General features: G+C 42.5%; 1 protein-coding gene across 2 annotated transcripts in view; it reads right to left on the bottom strand.

Moving 5' to 3' along the window:
- Nucleotides 1–1,598: 1,598 nt before the first annotated feature.
- Nucleotides 1,599–17,422, bottom strand: part of myo10.2.S (myosin 10, gene 2 S homeolog) — a 49,589-nt gene continuing 33,765 nt past the window's right edge. Inside the window, exons 21-41 of one of the 2 annotated variants that reach the window (XM_041575654.1) lie at nt 17,136–17,250; nt 13,913–14,019; nt 12,454–12,744; nt 12,177–12,216; nt 11,028–11,828; nt 10,120–10,243; nt 9,548–9,794; nt 9,165–9,260; nt 8,838–8,931; nt 8,264–8,319; nt 7,635–7,777; nt 7,236–7,430; nt 6,927–7,084; nt 6,634–6,757; nt 5,503–5,800; nt 5,112–5,319; nt 4,761–4,897; nt 4,235–4,361; nt 3,552–3,998; nt 3,174–3,365; nt 1,599–2,916 (exon numbers count right to left, since the gene is read on the bottom strand). In XM_041575654.1, the coding sequence (XP_041431588.1) occupies nt 2,803–2,916; nt 3,174–3,365; nt 3,552–3,998; nt 4,235–4,361; nt 4,761–4,897; nt 5,112–5,319; nt 5,503–5,800; nt 6,634–6,757; nt 6,927–7,084; nt 7,236–7,430; nt 7,635–7,777; nt 8,264–8,319; nt 8,838–8,931; nt 9,165–9,260; nt 9,548–9,794; nt 10,120–10,243; nt 11,028–11,828; nt 12,177–12,216; nt 12,454–12,744; nt 13,913–14,019; nt 17,136–17,250 (4,114 nt within the window). In that variant the 3' untranslated portion in view covers nt 1,599–2,802. 2 annotated transcript variants of the gene reach the window in all.

Genomic DNA, 17,422 nt, shown 5'->3' with positions numbered 1-17,422 from the left:
TTAAAAGCAAACAAATCATTGATTGCTATGTGTTACTGCTCCTGGGCAAACTTAGTAACTTTTATTACATTTGAGGGTATATGTCTTGGGGAAGTTGTGCTCTGGAGCCTATTCCTCTCCCCAGTTACAGCTTAAACCTCCAATTAATAACAAGCCATTTGCCTAATTACGAGCTGCTTAAGACTATCAGTGCTCATGCAACCTACCCCCTGGAATTGTGCTGGCTGATATTGTGGCAGAACCACAACCATTAGGTCTACAGAAGTGAGATGAATGCATCAAACTGCATCTTCTAAATGCCACTAGACTGTTCAATACAAATTCCTGATTGGTTGCTATGTTGAATGGCAGTTGAGGAATTTTAGCACCTATGTAAGTACTGTATAAAAGCCCACAAATCTCTTGATCTGTTCTTTATGAGGAGTCTTTGCTCTACCTTTTGTTTAGCTACTTGTTTATTACCACTTAAAGGGATGGTTCACCTTTTAATAAACTTTTAGTATGTTATTGAATGGCCAATTCTAACTTTTCAATTGGTCTTCATTGTTTATTTTTTATAGTTTTTTCGTTATTTGCCTTCTTCTTCTGAATCTTTTCAGCTTTCAAACGGGGGTCACTGACCCCATATAAAAAAAACAAATGCTTTGTAAAGATACAAATTTGTCATTGCTTCTTTTTCCTACTCATCTTTGTATGCAGACCCTCTCCTATGCATATTACAGTCTCTTATACAAATCAGTGCATGGTTGCTTAGGTAATTTGGACCCTAGCAACCAGACAGCTGAAATTGTAAACTGGAGATCTGCTGAAAAAACGCAAATATTATAGTTTTTTCATTATTTGCCTTCTTCTTCTGAATCTTTTCAGCTTTTAAACGGGGGTCACCGACCCCATATAAAAAAACAAATGCTTTGTAAAGCTACAAATTTATTATCATTGCTTCTTTTTCCTACTCATCTTTGTATTCAGACCCTCATCTATGCATATTCCAGTCTCTAATACAAATCAGTGCATGGTTGCTAAGGTAATTTGGACCCTAGCAACCAGACAGCTGAAATTGTAAACTGGAGAGCTGCTGAATAAAAAGCTAAATAACTAAAAAAAACGCAAATAATAAAAAATGAAAACCAATTGCAAATGGTCTCAGAACATCATCATACTAAAAGTTATTTCAAAGGTGAACAATCCCTTTAAATAGCTATTAAATTGGCAGGTACATTTTCACTCATAGAAACGATGTTTAATATCACAGCAAAATTGCTATGTGTTATATTTCTTTGCAGGTAGTCAAAAGTGGTCACCCTCCTACCAATAATCTGAATGAAGCCATTTGTAGAGATGTAGCACATCCATGTCCATTGCAGTTGAGGAGTAAATTGGCAGGTACATAAGATGCAACCCATGAGAAATGCAAAGTCTGCATAGTGCAGTCCCTGGGTCGTGTTTGCATCAGTGACTACAGGGAATCATTTGACAGAGGAAGGAAACAATTTTGCCCTGAGACCTGCCATCAGTAAAGACCGCCCTGCCTATTGTCCCTATACTTACACTGCGCCACTGGACTCACCCCATGTAGAATAATCCGACTCACAAGAAGCAACAATTCAATAATTTATTAGCAATATACTGTAAATGCCGTCACACTCAAATAGTAACACCCAGAATAGGAGTAAAATACATTCATTCCTGAGTCTCCGCTGCCCGCAGCAGCCCAGGAGCACAGTACGACCATCCGCGTTACGACTAGAGGTAGACAAAACGCAATGGCCTGGATTCACCAATCGGTGAGAGACAAATCCTGCACCTTCCTCTAAATGTTCTGTTTATTTTGTTTTAAAGACCAAGATACTGTAGTCTGGGAACACTTTCTCTTTGTTCCATAGGTATATATTTAGGGCCACTTGGCTGAGTTTGGGTTTAAATAAGTTCTCAGGTTTAATCCTTATTAGTTGTAATCATTAGGAAAGTCCTGATAATAAATTGATTGTCTGGAGCACAGCTGGGCAACCTGTGGCCCCTGAAGAAGGGAGAGCAATGGTAGTTCAACATCCCAGGGGCCAAAGACATTACAAACCCCCAAATGAATCTTAAAGGTTGTCCCCAAGACCACATTTGCAATAAGTATCCAGGATCAGCACTCACCAGGTACAGATTTGTGGAAGGTCAATAACAAGAATGGACAACGGGAATAAATAAAGGGACAGCTATAGAAAACCAGGTATCTTCATGCTCTATAAACTGAGAAATGTCCTTAACTGGTGGGACAGAATAATCCTCCATCTTGCAATGATCAAAAAATTAATAAAACATTCATGTAATGAGCAGTTCCACCTTATAGGAGCACTTGGAAGGGACGATCCGATTCTGCTTAGCAGTTGAATACTGTTCTACAACCGAACATCATGCACAGTGTTGAAGATTACTAGAAGTCCTGAAAGCCCTGAGACAAGATAATACTATAAAAGGCTGGAGCCTCCATTGCTTCAGGGGATGGCATCAGTGGAAGATCAGGTAAGAATTTGGGTATTATGCCCAACTGGAACACCTCATTAAAATAATGGCTTCTACCAGGGCCAAAGAGCTAAAGTTTGGTAGTCATTCACAGTTTTTACCATTGTGGTATAAAATCAAAATAAGAATTATTGGAGTATTTTGCTGCTTAAATGTCTATTATTGAATCACGTGTAGTTGATGCTACAATGTTGAAACATTCTTCCCTCTTTTCTGGGATTATCATCCATATCCACTGCAAAATTTCTCGAATGAAGGATGATGACGTTTCCCACGCTATGTGGCTGGTGGTCACCTGGCCCAGTTGCTGGACTGGCTGTCCTGGCTCGTCACAGACCGGACACTGCAACGCTTCTTCACGATCATATTGATGTATGCTCTCATGATTTTCGTAATTTCCCCAACCTGCAATAGAAGCACAAGGCAAGATATTCATTATTTGCAGAGGGCTGGGCAGAATGAAGGGCACTATGTATTTTGATACCTCTAAAATGACAACAGATGTGTAAGTGAGTGCTTGTGGGAGTGGCTTACTTTAATGGATGGGATGGAGTAAGTGGATTTAGGGTTAGAATTCAATAGCATTTGGAGAGCTAAAGGGTGCCCAACATTGACCTGCACTATAGTACTCTGGTTTGGACCATTGTACACATGCAACCCACCTGGGTGGTTTCAAAGAACAGCTCTCTGTCATCCACAGTGATCTTGAAGGTGTTAGGCTGGGGTGCTCCAAAGAAAATAATGTGCTCATATTGAAATGTCTCCAGTGGTTTTGCATCCCCACGTTTGTACACTGACACATTCTCGGCACTCACTCCAAGCCACAGGTCATTGGGGAACCCTCCTTCCTTGTACTGAGGGAAACAAGTCATGGAAAGTGGGATCAAATCATCCAACGTAACAAGTAAAAAGAGAAACAAACTGGGTAAGGAACAGAATAGGGTAAGAAAAAGTTGCTAATACCCCATGTATCATTAGCCTACTGAATTTGTTACTATGGGGATGGAAGTATCAGAAAAAAATATTCTTGCTTCTCATACCTCAACATCAAAGAGAGTAGACCCATATCCCGGCCATTCGCTCACAATGGCCATATATTTCACCATGGCTTGGTGCTGGGACACCCCCTGTAACCGTGACCATTTCTCGGCAATGCTTGTGCGAGCTGCAGACAGTTCCTCCTTTACCCACATCTCCATCATCTGCTCCTCCTCCACCTTCTGCTTCCTCATGGAACCGACCTTGAAGCCACGTTTCAGAGTGCCCTCTAGGAAGCTGGTTCTTCTCCTCTCCAGGGTGTGACCGGACGTGCTGCTCTTGGTGGCCTGTAGGATTTTGGCTTTCAGTCTCTGTACGGGATACACTGTATCCAGGGACCATGTGACCTTGGAGAAGTCCCCATGCTGGTACTGGAGCCTGAGGGCAGCCAAGTGCTGTAAAGTCTCCTCTGGAGCAGGAAAGTGTCCACTGGTGAGACTTTCATGGGCCTGAAATAGCAGATTGGAATACAACAATTTAATGCCAGTACTGTCATTGCCAAATTTTTTTTCATTATTTGGGTGGTGTTACCCTTGAAATACAAACAGTAACACACTATCTGTATCACCAAAATTCACATGAATTATGTCAGTGAGAATTAAAAACTCATTAAGTTGGAAAATGAAACCAAATCAAAGATATTATTAACAATGTTTCACACTGCCATATTATCTGCCACCCGTACCTGCTCGAACATGAAGGCAAACTCAATGCCCTCCTTAGGGACGCTCTGTACATCCAGGAAACAGTAGAGTTTGAAATACAGATTCCAAGGCCCTGGGTCGTCCTCTTCATCCCCTGTACCTGCCAGCCTAAGTGCATATGGAGAAAGCCATCAGATAGAGATTTGGCCACCAGAGGGAGCTCCTGTTCCATTATACTGGCTAGAAATGCATTGCTAAATGAATATTACACATTTTATGATTTCTTTTCCTATTCTGCCTTACTCCAGCTTGCAATTTAAGTCAGTTTTAGCCAACTCCAGGTCTCGCTCGCTGCCTGGCCCTAGGAAAGAGAGCAGCCCATATATAGAGCTGCCCAGCAACTTGTATTTACTAAAAGTGTCTCCGATTTTTCAAAAGATTAGTAACCTTATACCATGACAGCATTCTTCATAGAGTTCATTCAAATGTCCCATGGTTTCATGTACCAAGGGGGGCCCACCCTTTACATATATTAAGGGACAGGTGATTATACCAGAGATACTCTACCTCTCAAACTTAGCCAAGACATCGGCCACAATGACTCGACTTTCTACCGCCCTGTCTGTGTGTTTGTTGTGCTCAAACAGAGCAAACATGTTGCGGCTGTTATCCATGGAGAGACCCCGAATTAACTTCTCTACGACCTGTGGTGGTACAATGACAAGACATGACTCTGTGAATTAAGCAAACCTGCAGCCCAGCAGTAGGCCCTAGAACCTGAAGGGGCCACATGGAAAAAAAATAAAGAGCAGAGAGGGCAAATTCTCTATCTTCTATATTAAAAGCAAATGTGGTTCCACACCAGGATTCCCTCTACTTTTGCAAATTGCAACACAAAATATTGAACACCTGTCTCACCTCTCCCGCAGTGGTATGAGAGTTAATGCTGATCTGGCAGGAGCCACCGCCATGACAGTAAACAGAAGTGGTCATGTGACTGCGTGTCAACAGAGCAGAAATCTCTTCTTGGGATGGGACCATCTCTCTGCACTTGGTCTTCTTCAGTGCATCCACAACAAAGTGGGCAAACTGTTCAACTTCAGTGCCTGGGAAGCTCTCCCTCACCCTAATAAATAGGAAAATGAGAATATTTGGGTATCGGAGACTGGTCTGATTGGGTATTATGGGAATTGAAGTTCAATAACCATCAGAAGCTGAATATAAAGATAAAGTCATCATAACTGAAGCCCAAACACAATGTTTTGGGGCACCTTTGATTGGCAACCAATGCCAGGTCTCAGTTCCTCACCGTTTCAGATGGAACTTGAGATATCGCAGAATGTCCCGCCCAGGAAGGAAGGTGCAACTCATGCAGGACAGAAGCTGCCAGTGGCGCAGATTCCCAGGGCTGTTAGGTTCAGGCACGTGATTGGTCTGTTTAATCAGCTGACAGTAAACCTCATTCCTTAGGGACTTCAGATCTTGGCAAGTTTGTAAGATTCCTTGGATTATAGGGACTGGATCTGGAACGGTCTCGATCTCTTGCAGGGAGTTGAAGATACGGACAGCCTCGTCCTGTAGCGTGGTATAGCCCTTCTCTTTTTGTACTGAATTATAAAGACAACAGGGGGTTAACTGATTAAGGGGGGCATAGTGGGCACATTATGCAAAAGACAGTAAGATAGGGCAGGGTTTATTCCACGCAATATTTCAATATATAGTGAATAAAGTACCCCCTCTTGTAAAATATAAGGATATTATAAGTTACAGAGGAGTTTCATGACCATATACACGAGGCCGAAGGCCGAGTGTTTTTATACAGGTCATGGAACTCCGAGGTAACTTCTAATATCCTTATAATTTACAAGAGGGGGTACTTTATTTATTATAATACACAAGTTTCAGCGAGTCATGTGACAGAAATGACATCAGAACTCACCGTTTATAACTGATGACATCAGAACTCACCGTTTATAAGGATATCATTTACAAGATATTCCTGGCTTTTGTGTATTATATAAAGAATGACAATTTAGGCCCAGTTATGCAAATAACTTTCCATTCCGCCATCTTCCATTTGGGGTGTCCTGCCTAAATGGCATCAATGGAAGATACCTGTCCAGTAGTCTCTGCAGTAGGAGCCTTGTAACTACTGAATACAGGTTTCCTTCGAATCCTACAGGAAGTGCGATCTGATCTTACACACAAAGTCTCAGTGCTTGGCATTCTGGGAAATTGTCTCAGGACATTTTCAGGACTAGCAGCTGCAATTTTAATGGTTCCCTGTCCAAAACTCCTCATGTTCCTAATCTGAGCACAGACACAATCTAAATGGACACACCCACTGTAACTCAACATAGGGCAGGGTTTACTCCTGCAAACAGAAAACAGAGCTCGATACAAGTACTCCACTGAGAGATGTCAAAAGGAGAAAACGTACAGTTGAGGTTGACATCTCCATAAGGCAATGGCAGCAGAGGCGAATGCAGAGGATGTTGGGTATATCTTAAAATAGGATTCCTCTTGTAGGTCTGTTCCACGGCCTCACTGTTCAGGCTGTTCTCCTGATTATAAGATGATAGGTTCAGAGAACACATTAAAAACATGAACGTCAAACCTGCAGCCCTCCAGCATCACCCAGTAGTTGGCAACCAAGGAGAAAAATATGACCTTATTGTTTAAAGGTTAAGTATCCCTTCAAACACAAACTCAAATTCTTCACTCATATCCTACCTTGATATCTCGGATCAACTGCTGAGTGGGGGTCTCGATGGGTGCCTTGCTCTCAATGACTCCCTGGATAGCATTAGCCCACCTCATTGCCTCGTTGAGCAGTTTGGTGTAGAGCCTGTATGAATGTTTCCGCCCATAGACAACAAGGTTCCAGTATCCTATAAGAGATGTTACAACAAGACTGAATAAGATGTTTGATTGTACCCACTTATCCTCGGTCCCATTCTGAAATCAATTTGATGCCCCCATTGGATATCCAAGACTGCCAATTTCCTTCTGATATTTGCTGCCCCTCCATTTTTGCCTTACCTGTTTCTGAGTGGACCTTTTCATCTGGCTGCACCACGGAGCACAGACTGTTGAGTACAAGGGTCCCGAGCTTGGATCCTCCACGTTCAGAGGACTTATAATAATCAAGGGAATTTCGAGTCAACACAAACCAGCGCCTCTTTAGTTTCAGAGATGCCGTTTTATTGCTGCTTTGTACCTCCTTTTGGAGCCAACCTGTAGGAACCCAGAGATGGCAAGCCATGAAACAAGGGACAGGGCTTTATGATATATCTGCAAATGTCTTATGGAATCTTTGAGAGCAATAATTTGGTGAATGGTGAAACATTTATGATATGGTGAGTTTGGGTGGTTGCGATACAGTAATGGTAGTCATACCATGTATCAGATTTCCTAATATGTGTAAGACCTGAGAGTTACCTCTAACAAGGAATTCCTGCCCATCCACCTTAGCCTCTCCACGGGGCTTCTGCAGTAGTGAGATCCAGTGGTGCATTTCCTCTGCTATGTCTGTGTTACAGTGTATCACACGATTTGCCGTAATTATCACAAAGGAATTTGGCCTGAAAGACAAAGAGTATAATTCTTACATACATATATAAAACATACATCACAGGGGGCTTTATATGCCCTTATATGTTCACAGAACCACTCATCTAATATCCTTATAATTTACAGTAGGGGGTAAAAGATCTCTAATAATACAAGAGAGTTCCCTGTATAGCTAAGCCTGCAGCCTTATGCCTTTATATGGTTACAGAACCCCTCAGTGACTTCTAATTTCCTTATAATTTACAGTAGGGGGTACATTATCCCTTATAATACATGAGTGATACTCAGAGCTCCCTGTATAACTCAGCCTGCAGCCTTGTGTCTTTATTTGGTCACAGAACCCCTCAGTGACTTTTAATATCCTTATAATTTACAGTAGGAGTTACATGATTTCTTATAATACATACGTGATAATGGAATAGCAAGTACAAAGCTTTTTACTAGACAACAGACATGTATATATATAGAATATATGGAATCATAAACATTCCAGTTACCTATCAGGACAGTCGGAGGCGCACACAGAATCTATGAGACCCACATCCAAAGTTCCCTGCAGGTAAAAATACCAACTTGTTATATATAAATATATATTAATTCTTATGAAGCATGCAGATTAGTAGAAACTGATAAGTGGTTACCAGATTTGGATTGGCTGTTGGCCATTTACTAACAGAAATGTCTACTATTACAGAAATGTCTACTATTAAGTCTTGCAGGGAGCCACCAACACCATTAAGCTTGGTGGTGTTCAAGTGTTCATAGGTAATGGCTATCCAGAGTCCAAGCGGTGACAGATGTCATATTTTCTATCCTATCTATTTCCATGTCTCAGTTGGGGCTGATAAAGTTCCTGGGGACCCCTCATCTCCTGCTATTACATCTCTGCAGGTGCTGGTTTGGTTTCTTGCAGCTGCAATGTTCCCTGTCCTCCAGAAGGTGGGGCTCAAACTCTTTTAGATTGCTCCCAGTAACAACTAGACTGTAGATGTAGAACATAGCTTAATATAATATGTTTCTATTCCTTTATTGGATAGCGTTCCCATGAGTTTACATCCCTGACTCACTCACCACAGCATTCTTGGGGTTGGCCTGCTCATCCCTCATGTCTCGCAGTTGTTGGGAAGTTGCACTGTGAACTCTGCTGAGGACATTAAACCAACCACTGGAAACAAAGACAAAAGGAAATATACAGTAAAAGCCAGCCTTTAGTCACCAGGAGCCCCAAATATACACTTAGGGCAGAGCTGTGCTCACATTGCTAGACTCGGACACCCCCATTACACTTGATTCTGTCCCAGAACTACCTTTCCTATTCTAAGTAGTTGTTCCTATGTAGCAGAACTCAATACATTGTTCCATATTATTCCAGTAATAGATTTCCTGATGACTACCTACCTTGCATCTTCGGGTGTCTCGGCCACTATGTGATACGTTCTCTCATCTGTGACAATATCCAGGGCGTTCTCCTTCTCATGTATGTCTATAACCGCCCTGCAGAGAGGAGGATACCATGCAAGGGATGCACATTAATTTGTATATTGTATTTACATTACAGCCAGCGGTAGGATTCACTAAACTAGAGTAATTCTGCTCAGCAGCAATAACCCATATAATTCAATCATTAGTCTTACTACCGGCCCACGATTTTATTCATCTGCTAAATGGTTGCTATAATTAATTACTACTGCACATTGCAGTTACCACAATTTAGTAAATTCCTCACCAATCCGTTACTCATAGGGTCCTAAATTTTGTAACAAAAAGACAGCCATACTCACTTGGCAGTCCTGATATCAATAGTCCCTCTGAGGCGCTCCTCACTGTCATTCTCGAAGTACATTAGCTTAGACTCTCGCAGAACAAACCAGCGACGCTTCCAGTTGCGCCGGGACAGCGTGGACATGCCACCACCCTTCTTGTACAGCCAACCACACTTAAGAGCTTCCTGCTTTGTACGGAACCACATAAATGTGTCGTCCTTCAGTACGCACCAACGGCGCCTCCAGATGTTCATGAGGCCCCCAGCTGGAAGGACATAACCACCAATATGATACAGCTTGAGTAATACCATATGAAAGAATAACTTAACATGATATAGGCTGCAATGTATTTTCTGACTGGGGCACCTTGGAACCAAGGAAGTGATGTCACAGCATGAGGTCATTCTACACTATAATCCGAATGCAAGACTTGTGTGGTTATACTCAATGCTGAACCAAACTTGAGCTCTGATATGGAACCATCTTTATCATTTTAATATATTTAGAAGAAATGCAGTTGGGGTGCCCCTGTGCATGTGCCCATTCTCAATCTCAAAGAAACAGCCAAGAGGATGTGCATAGACTATTACCTTTCATGTAAAGATAACTGTGAAAATAAGGAGGCCCTCCTCCATTAAACAGGGTCACTCGCCCAGTCATTAACTCTTCATCTGTATCAATGTGACTGTCGACTTCTTCATCGCTGTCCAAAAACTGCAAGGAAATAGAATGGGTGACAACTCCCTATAATGGATGTTTTAATAATCATATCCTACTGCAATTGCCCTACTCACTGTATGTTGCCAATAGTCCATGTTGCTCAAGCTACAGCCAGAACAGAATATATAGGAGAGGGTAAGCCACAACTGACTTGTGCACCAGAATACTATTTGATATGCCTTGTAATTGCGACACTCCCCTCTGTGCCTTATTAGTGCAAGCCCCACCTTCCTGTGCCACAACTGAATAGTTCTGATATAGTTGGAGGGAGGATGCGGGGGGGATGAAGGTCCTTTCTGGTCCCCGTGTCCCCCACAAGATCTGCTGATAGATAACTATGTCACTGTATAAGGATAAGGATTAATAGTGCCGGGAGCCTAAAAATAAGGTCATAAATATCCCATTAGCATAAATGCCCCAGGAGAATTCTTCTCACACAAAGACCATTTGTGTGCCTGTTTCACATGATTTGGAGATGTGCACCACAAAATGTCAACTGCTGAAAGAGTATTTTGAGACAAAATAAAGATCCTGTTGTTCTGATTAGTTATCTGCTTCAGCTCCATAAAGTGCAGTGAGCAAACTGTTTCATTAAAGTTTTAGTTGGTTCCCTATGAAATAATTAATTACAAGGAAAACTAATTATGGGGAACAGCCATATGCAACATACGCGCAACAAATGGGCTTAAACAGAGAATATATCATGCCTAAATTTTATATATTGTAGGCATAAGGGGACATAAAAAAAGAAGGTATAATACAAGGTAGGTATCCTTACCGAATCCACACTGCCACATCGAGACCCAAAGCTCCCAGGCTTTGAAATTCTCATTAGCTCCTCATCTGTCAGATGCCCATCGCTTAGATTCATGCTGGAACCTGGTGGGGCTTCATCAAACTCTTCATGGTCATAGTCTGACTCCACATCAGGAGGATAGCTGTAGATGGGTTCCTGTGGCTCCTCACTGGTACTCTGAGTGTCTGACACACACTGATAAATACTCTCAGACTTATCTGATATGGCGCTATAAGGATCTTGAGCAGATGGAAGCTCCGAAGGAGAAAGTGACGTGTCAGCACAGCTGCTTCTTTGAGCTCCAGGTACATCCATAGGGATGTTGGTGTACGTTTCTTCCTCTGAGAAGCTCTCACTGGTTCTTACTCCATTATCCTCCAACAACATAGGAGGTGGAGGGGGCAACATTTCATCATCTGCATGGAATCCTTCATCTACCTCCTCCTCGGCCAAAGGAGCCACAAAGCTGCCCTCTGCACTGACAGTCCCATCAATACCATTTTCCATGCTTTGTGCGCTATCTTCCAAATTCCCAAAATCCAGGAGCTCTAGGAACTCCTGAGCCACCCGAGAGGCTTCCTTCTCCAACTTATGGATTTGCTCCTCTCGCTGCCGGGTCAATTCTTTGTGTGTCTCCGTGCAGGAGTTGGAGACACCATCCAGTTTCTGCTGGTGATGCAACTTCTCAATCTCCTTCTCCAGCCTTAGTATTTCATCCATCTGCCTTTTCTCTTCCTCCTGGAGCAAGATGTTCTCCAGGTTCTTGGCCTTCTCTTGCTCTTCCTACAACAGAGATTGAACAAAACTTTTCAGGCCATTTTAATGAACCTTTTCATGTTCATGTCCATTGTCTACCCTGGAATAACTTCTGGGATTTTCTAGAAGTCAATGGGTTGTAGAGGTCAACTAGGCATTGTTATAAAGTTATCACTTTGATGTAATACACATTTAATGTTCATTTCTTTCCATCATTCATAGATCATAAGTTCCCAAACTGTGGGGCTGCTCCATGGGAAAAACTAAAGTGGTGAATATTGGAGCCCAAACTGAAGAACAATTTTAGTGTTATATAGAATATTCTGGGCAGATATTGGGCCACAAAAAAGACTGGAAAGTGTACAAGGAACTGACCTGAGCTGCCCGTAACTCTGCTTCCAAACGTTCCTGTTCCCTTCGGGGGAAATAAAGAAAATAATATGATTAACGAACAACAAAGCAGGTAAAACAGACCAGTCCCTGTAAGGATTGAAAGACAGCTGCTGTACCTACTGAATGGAATATAAAGGATATAGACAACAGATATATTTGTTCTGTAGATCTATGAATGCTCTGCATGTGCAAGCCACCATCTGTCTCAGAACTACCATCACTATCAACAGGTGCCTGAGAATTAAAATTTAATGTCTACCTCCTTTCTTCCTCTTCTCTTCTTTTCCTTTCTTCCTCTATCCTCCTCTGCTCTTCCAACTCCTGTCTCCTCCTTTCCTCCTCCTCTTTCCTCTTGCGTTCCTCCTCTTCCTGACGCTTCCTCTCTTCCTCCAGCATTTGCTGATACAGTCGGCGAGCGACCGTCCCCCGCCAGTGCTTTTGGAACTGCACAGCAGATTGGCGGAGGCGCAAGAAAGCTGTACGCCAGAAGTGAGCCCTGTAATTCTTCTGGATTGTGACTACACAGAGACGCACTTCAGTGTAACGCTTCCTGCAAGAGAAAAAAATCATAAATGGATGGTCATTTAGTATGATGTGGTGTTGTAGTATTCAGATCCAAATCCATCTGTTCCATAACCTTCACAGTAATACTGGAAACCCGGTAGGAAAGTTTTGGTTACCCTACATTTTTTTCATCAAAAAATAATGAACATGTTGCCTCCCCAATACACAGGCTGGGCCATACTGAGCCACTTTTCTTTTTTAAACCCCCCGAATCATTGTCTCCCTTCCTGCTGCAATCCAATGTGCTGTGAATAAGGGGGTTTCCTACTGCCCAGCTTTCTCTTGAGTCCTCAGCAACAGTCAATACCCCAGGTTACTGTCCAGTATCAGTTGCAAATGTTACTGTGAGTCTCTGTTAATGAACATTGCTCTGCCTTGCCTTTATACATACAAGACACATTCACTATTCCAATGAAGCAATGCACATTCTGACATCCTGTTGCTTGAACCATTGCGCTATTGCTTTTGCCTGCATCCTGTTCCCTGAACCCAAATAGCTCTTCCACCTAAAAATAGCAAAAAATAGCAAACCCTTCCTCACAACCTGCATTTCTCTGTAGTGAAGTATAAACTGCCATACACTTGCAAGAGGCTCGCTATGGCCAAGGGTTCCCTTGTTTAACTTTCTGGCACAGTAAGTACCTGCAGGAATGTACAGTAGCATCTGCAATGCTTATACTGTTCTAGTGTTCGAACTGTACCAACCTGGCACTACATTTTATACTGTAACATCTGTACTACTAGAAGTACAGCACAATCACAGCACCACCTGTAACACACATCATTGGCTATGAACAGTACAATGCATTTTGTAGGCAGGTGCTTTTTTTTCATAGAAATAAATACATGAAATACAAGTAACACTGGGCAGTATACTGCATTACCATTAAAACTACCTGTTTATAAACTACTGATACAGATAACGTTTCGCCATTGTGTCTATTTATAGATATATTTTTTTAAAAATTCCTGATAAAAATGATCAAATGAAATGAAAATCAATGTTTCTAAAGAGTAACATTTATTTTGCAAAAAATTTTGAAATGTGTCAAAACAGTTTCCCCTTTAAGCAGGCGCTACAGAAACCATGAAACTACAACTCCCAGGACTCTGACAGTCTGCCCATACTTGTCCATGGCTGGTGCAAGCGTTACCTTGCAATGTATCCTTGGATGTGAGCACAAATCACTAAGGCCGCTCTCCTCAACCCCTCCTCACGGCTCTTCTCCAGCTTCTGCTCCAACGCCTCTTTCAGGAACACCTAATGATGAGGGACAAGACACACTCTTACAGGTGGGGGCAGCCATGTCCTGGGCAGCCTGTGTGTCAACGTGAGTGAGTCCCCAGTCACGGTCTGTCTGTCCCACTACATCTCAGCTGCTCAAGTGTCTGCCCTGCAGTCCCTCACTGATGTCCCAGCCACTGCCAGAATGGGGAGGGGACTGGAGGGGCAGCAGGAGGGGGGCACGGAGGTATGAGACTGGGATGGACAGGAATAGGATGACAAAGCTCCTCTCAGAAGGAAATGAAAGGACACAAGAATAATCACAGGACAAACGTAGCCAGGGATGGGGAGAGGGTCCGGATAAGAACCTATAGAGCTGCACCATAGGAACAGAATGGGACATCCAATCACTGCTAAAGGCTGGGGGACACACATTAATGGGGACAGGAAAAGAAAACAAGAGACAGGCAGTAAAAGGCCTCACAGAAACACAGCGGGGTAATTAGTAGGGCAAAGAGAAGACATTATTTCATTAAAAGCAGAGCAAATATACATCCAGGAGGCTTACAGGCCTGTGTTAAGCATACAGAAACCAGTCACTTCCGGTTTGCACAAGAATACTACCTAAAGGGCCCCCAGCTGCAACCCTTAAAGAATTAAAAAATCATCCTTAGACTAAACCATGCCTCTATTAGGCTCTTCCCATATAGCTCACCTGCCATCTCAATGCCCCTTTGCTATTACTCACAGAACTACTTCTGCTAATACCACCTACTATTCTCAGCCTCCATTGTGCACTTTCTTTACCCTCATGTCATAAAAAATGAAAAATCCTAAATTCACTCTCCTTGCTTTTCTTTGCCTCTGTTGTGCCCTCTATGCCCCCCTCTGCTACTGCCAACACAATTACCTGGCAACTCCCAGCCCACTTATACAACTTTATGCACTCTCTCAATCCCTACTACTCTCTACACCCATCCCGCACTCTCTTCTATCCTCCCTTACACATTCTCACCTGCACTCTCCCCGCCACTATGATCTGTACTACACTCTCAACCTTCACATCCACTTTCCCCGATGCCCCAATACACCCTACACTCTCAATGCTACTTTATACACCATTAACCGTTATGCCCAACGCACTCACCAACAATTTGCTTGTACCCCAGATATTCCTTGCTCCCTTTCTGCAAGTCGTCTTCTAGCTACCTGTTACTACCTGTGATCTCCCCAATATTCTCTGTACCAGCCTTGCAGCCTAACTACGCGCGTCCCTACCCCCAGCCGAAATTCATCAATAATCCTTGCACTCTCAAACATCCAAGCAAGTGTTCAGGATAGAGGGAAGGAGCCTGAGAACAGGATTTCTTATTCACACCATGAGTCACAGCGAAAGCTGCCCATTACCCTTAATGCTCTTCTGCATTCCTTATATTGTGCGGGTCATAGCTGTTTTTTATTTATGAAAGCAAATACCCAAAAGAAGTAACTGCCCCCCCGACACCCCCAGCTTCCTTCCAGCTGTTGTTCCTTCCGTTCATAAACAATCAACCGGGATGTGAGAGCACATGGAGCAGCGGAAATGGAATTCTTGAAGGAACGAAGGACAAAGGATAGAAAGGCAAAGACCTGCTCTTAACTTGGAATCTAACAGGGATAGGGTATAGAGGCAATAGTAGGGGTATATAGAATTCTGTAGGTAGGGTATAAGGCAGAACTGGAACAGATATATATTATGTCAGTAACAGACAAATTCATAAGAGAGACTGCAATCAGTAAATAAATAACGATACCCCCCCCTTTAGGTTTAACAGGCAGTTCTTGGAACAAAGCCTTAATGATCAGATTTGCATACACAAAGCCGCTGGGAGTTGCCTGTGACCTTGAGTCGAACAAAGAGGCCCTCTCTCTCTAACAAGCAGGGGGCACCCAGCACTAACGCCAGCCGCAGGCCTGTGATACAATGAGTCTATATAACAGCCACAGCTGGCACCCTTCCACCTACTCCAAACCGTGTCATTCCCCTGAATGTGTCCCCCGGGTAGCGCCACGCTCCATGTGTCTCCCTCTGTCACACGTCCCCTCTGCTGAGCACCCAGTGACCTGCCAAATTCCACTTCTCCCCCTCGCCCACTTGCACATACCACAGCCCGTCATGGCTGGCAGATAGGGACGTGCCATTTAGTCATGGTGTTCCGAGTCAACAGTTTTTTTCTTTTATGGTTTAAAAAGGGTAACTTGAAACCAGTCTTTTTTTATTTAAAATGCTCCATTTGTCCTTTAAAAGGTAAAAGCAATTTTATAACATGGTGTCACTGCACTCCTACATAGGCTTATTTATTGTCTCTACAAGCTGGTGGCACTATTACATTATTCTTTTGTAGAGTTAAAAATACACATAAATCTTCCAGGTACAATAATGGTTTTAGACCATTGTTTTAGGAAAACTAGGGACACCCAGCAATATTTTTAGCCATTTAACTGCTGCCTGTATGCTGGATAAGGTGCAAAAATAAACTATAACTTGGAAGCACAGAATCAATGAAACAGAGCCAGTCTGGCACTGAAACTGCTATTCGCCCCCAGCAACGTGTCATATGATTGAATGTCAGGAATATCTACGAATCACAGGTTGCCTGATGAAAAATATGTATTTTCTATTAATAATCTGTCCTCAGACTGAAACAGCTTTCTGGTTGACCCTAACAAGCAAATAACATTTTCATTTAAAGAATCTTATTCTTTAAAATATATCTGGTTTCAGTCTAACAAGAATTATAAAAGGTTTATAATATGGTTTATAACATGGTGGGAAAAATCCCTTTTGAATTTTTCAGTGTAATAAAATAAAAACATTAAAATGAGGCTTCCACAGGGATGCAAATGCACCAAGTAGTCTCTGCCACATCATTATGTTCATTAAATGTTTGGTTAATAACATCTGTAAAATAAATACAGACAGTAAACTGAGAATAGAAACAAAATTATTGGGAAAAAAGGGACTTCTATGGGGTCTATAATGCACCAAGAAATTCCAAATATTCCCACATTGCATTGAATATTTTGGTAATATTAACTGAACAAGGCCACTTCTCTGTATATAAGGCAACACACATTAATTAGGTTCAGATGCCTTTCTGTCCTTTACGTACCTTGGTTTTGCCCAGCTGCCATTCTTTCTTGGTGCCCTCGTAGGACTGCAGGAACGTGGCACATTTTCCCCGTACATCATCTGTGGCTTTAATATTCTTCAAGAGCATCTTGTACCTGCACAGAACTCACTTGTCAGTACCAAGTCCATCGTATTGCCGGGCACCATCTAAATAGTGCCTATGCTGCCACAGTAATGCATGGCAGGGTGGGTAAATCTAGCCTTGCGTTATTACTTTTTTTTCCTTTACTAATGATTATTACATTACTATGCATTCTTACCCCAATG

The sequence above is a fragment of the Xenopus laevis genome, chromosome 9_10L, assembly GCF_017654675.1.
Source record: "Xenopus laevis strain J_2021 chromosome 9_10L, Xenopus_laevis_v10.1, whole genome shotgun sequence".
Classification (NCBI taxonomy): Eukaryota; Metazoa; Chordata; class Amphibia; order Anura; family Pipidae; genus Xenopus; species Xenopus laevis.
Note: the sequence above shows the minus strand (reverse complement) of the source record. Positions and strands in the feature narration are given on the sequence as shown.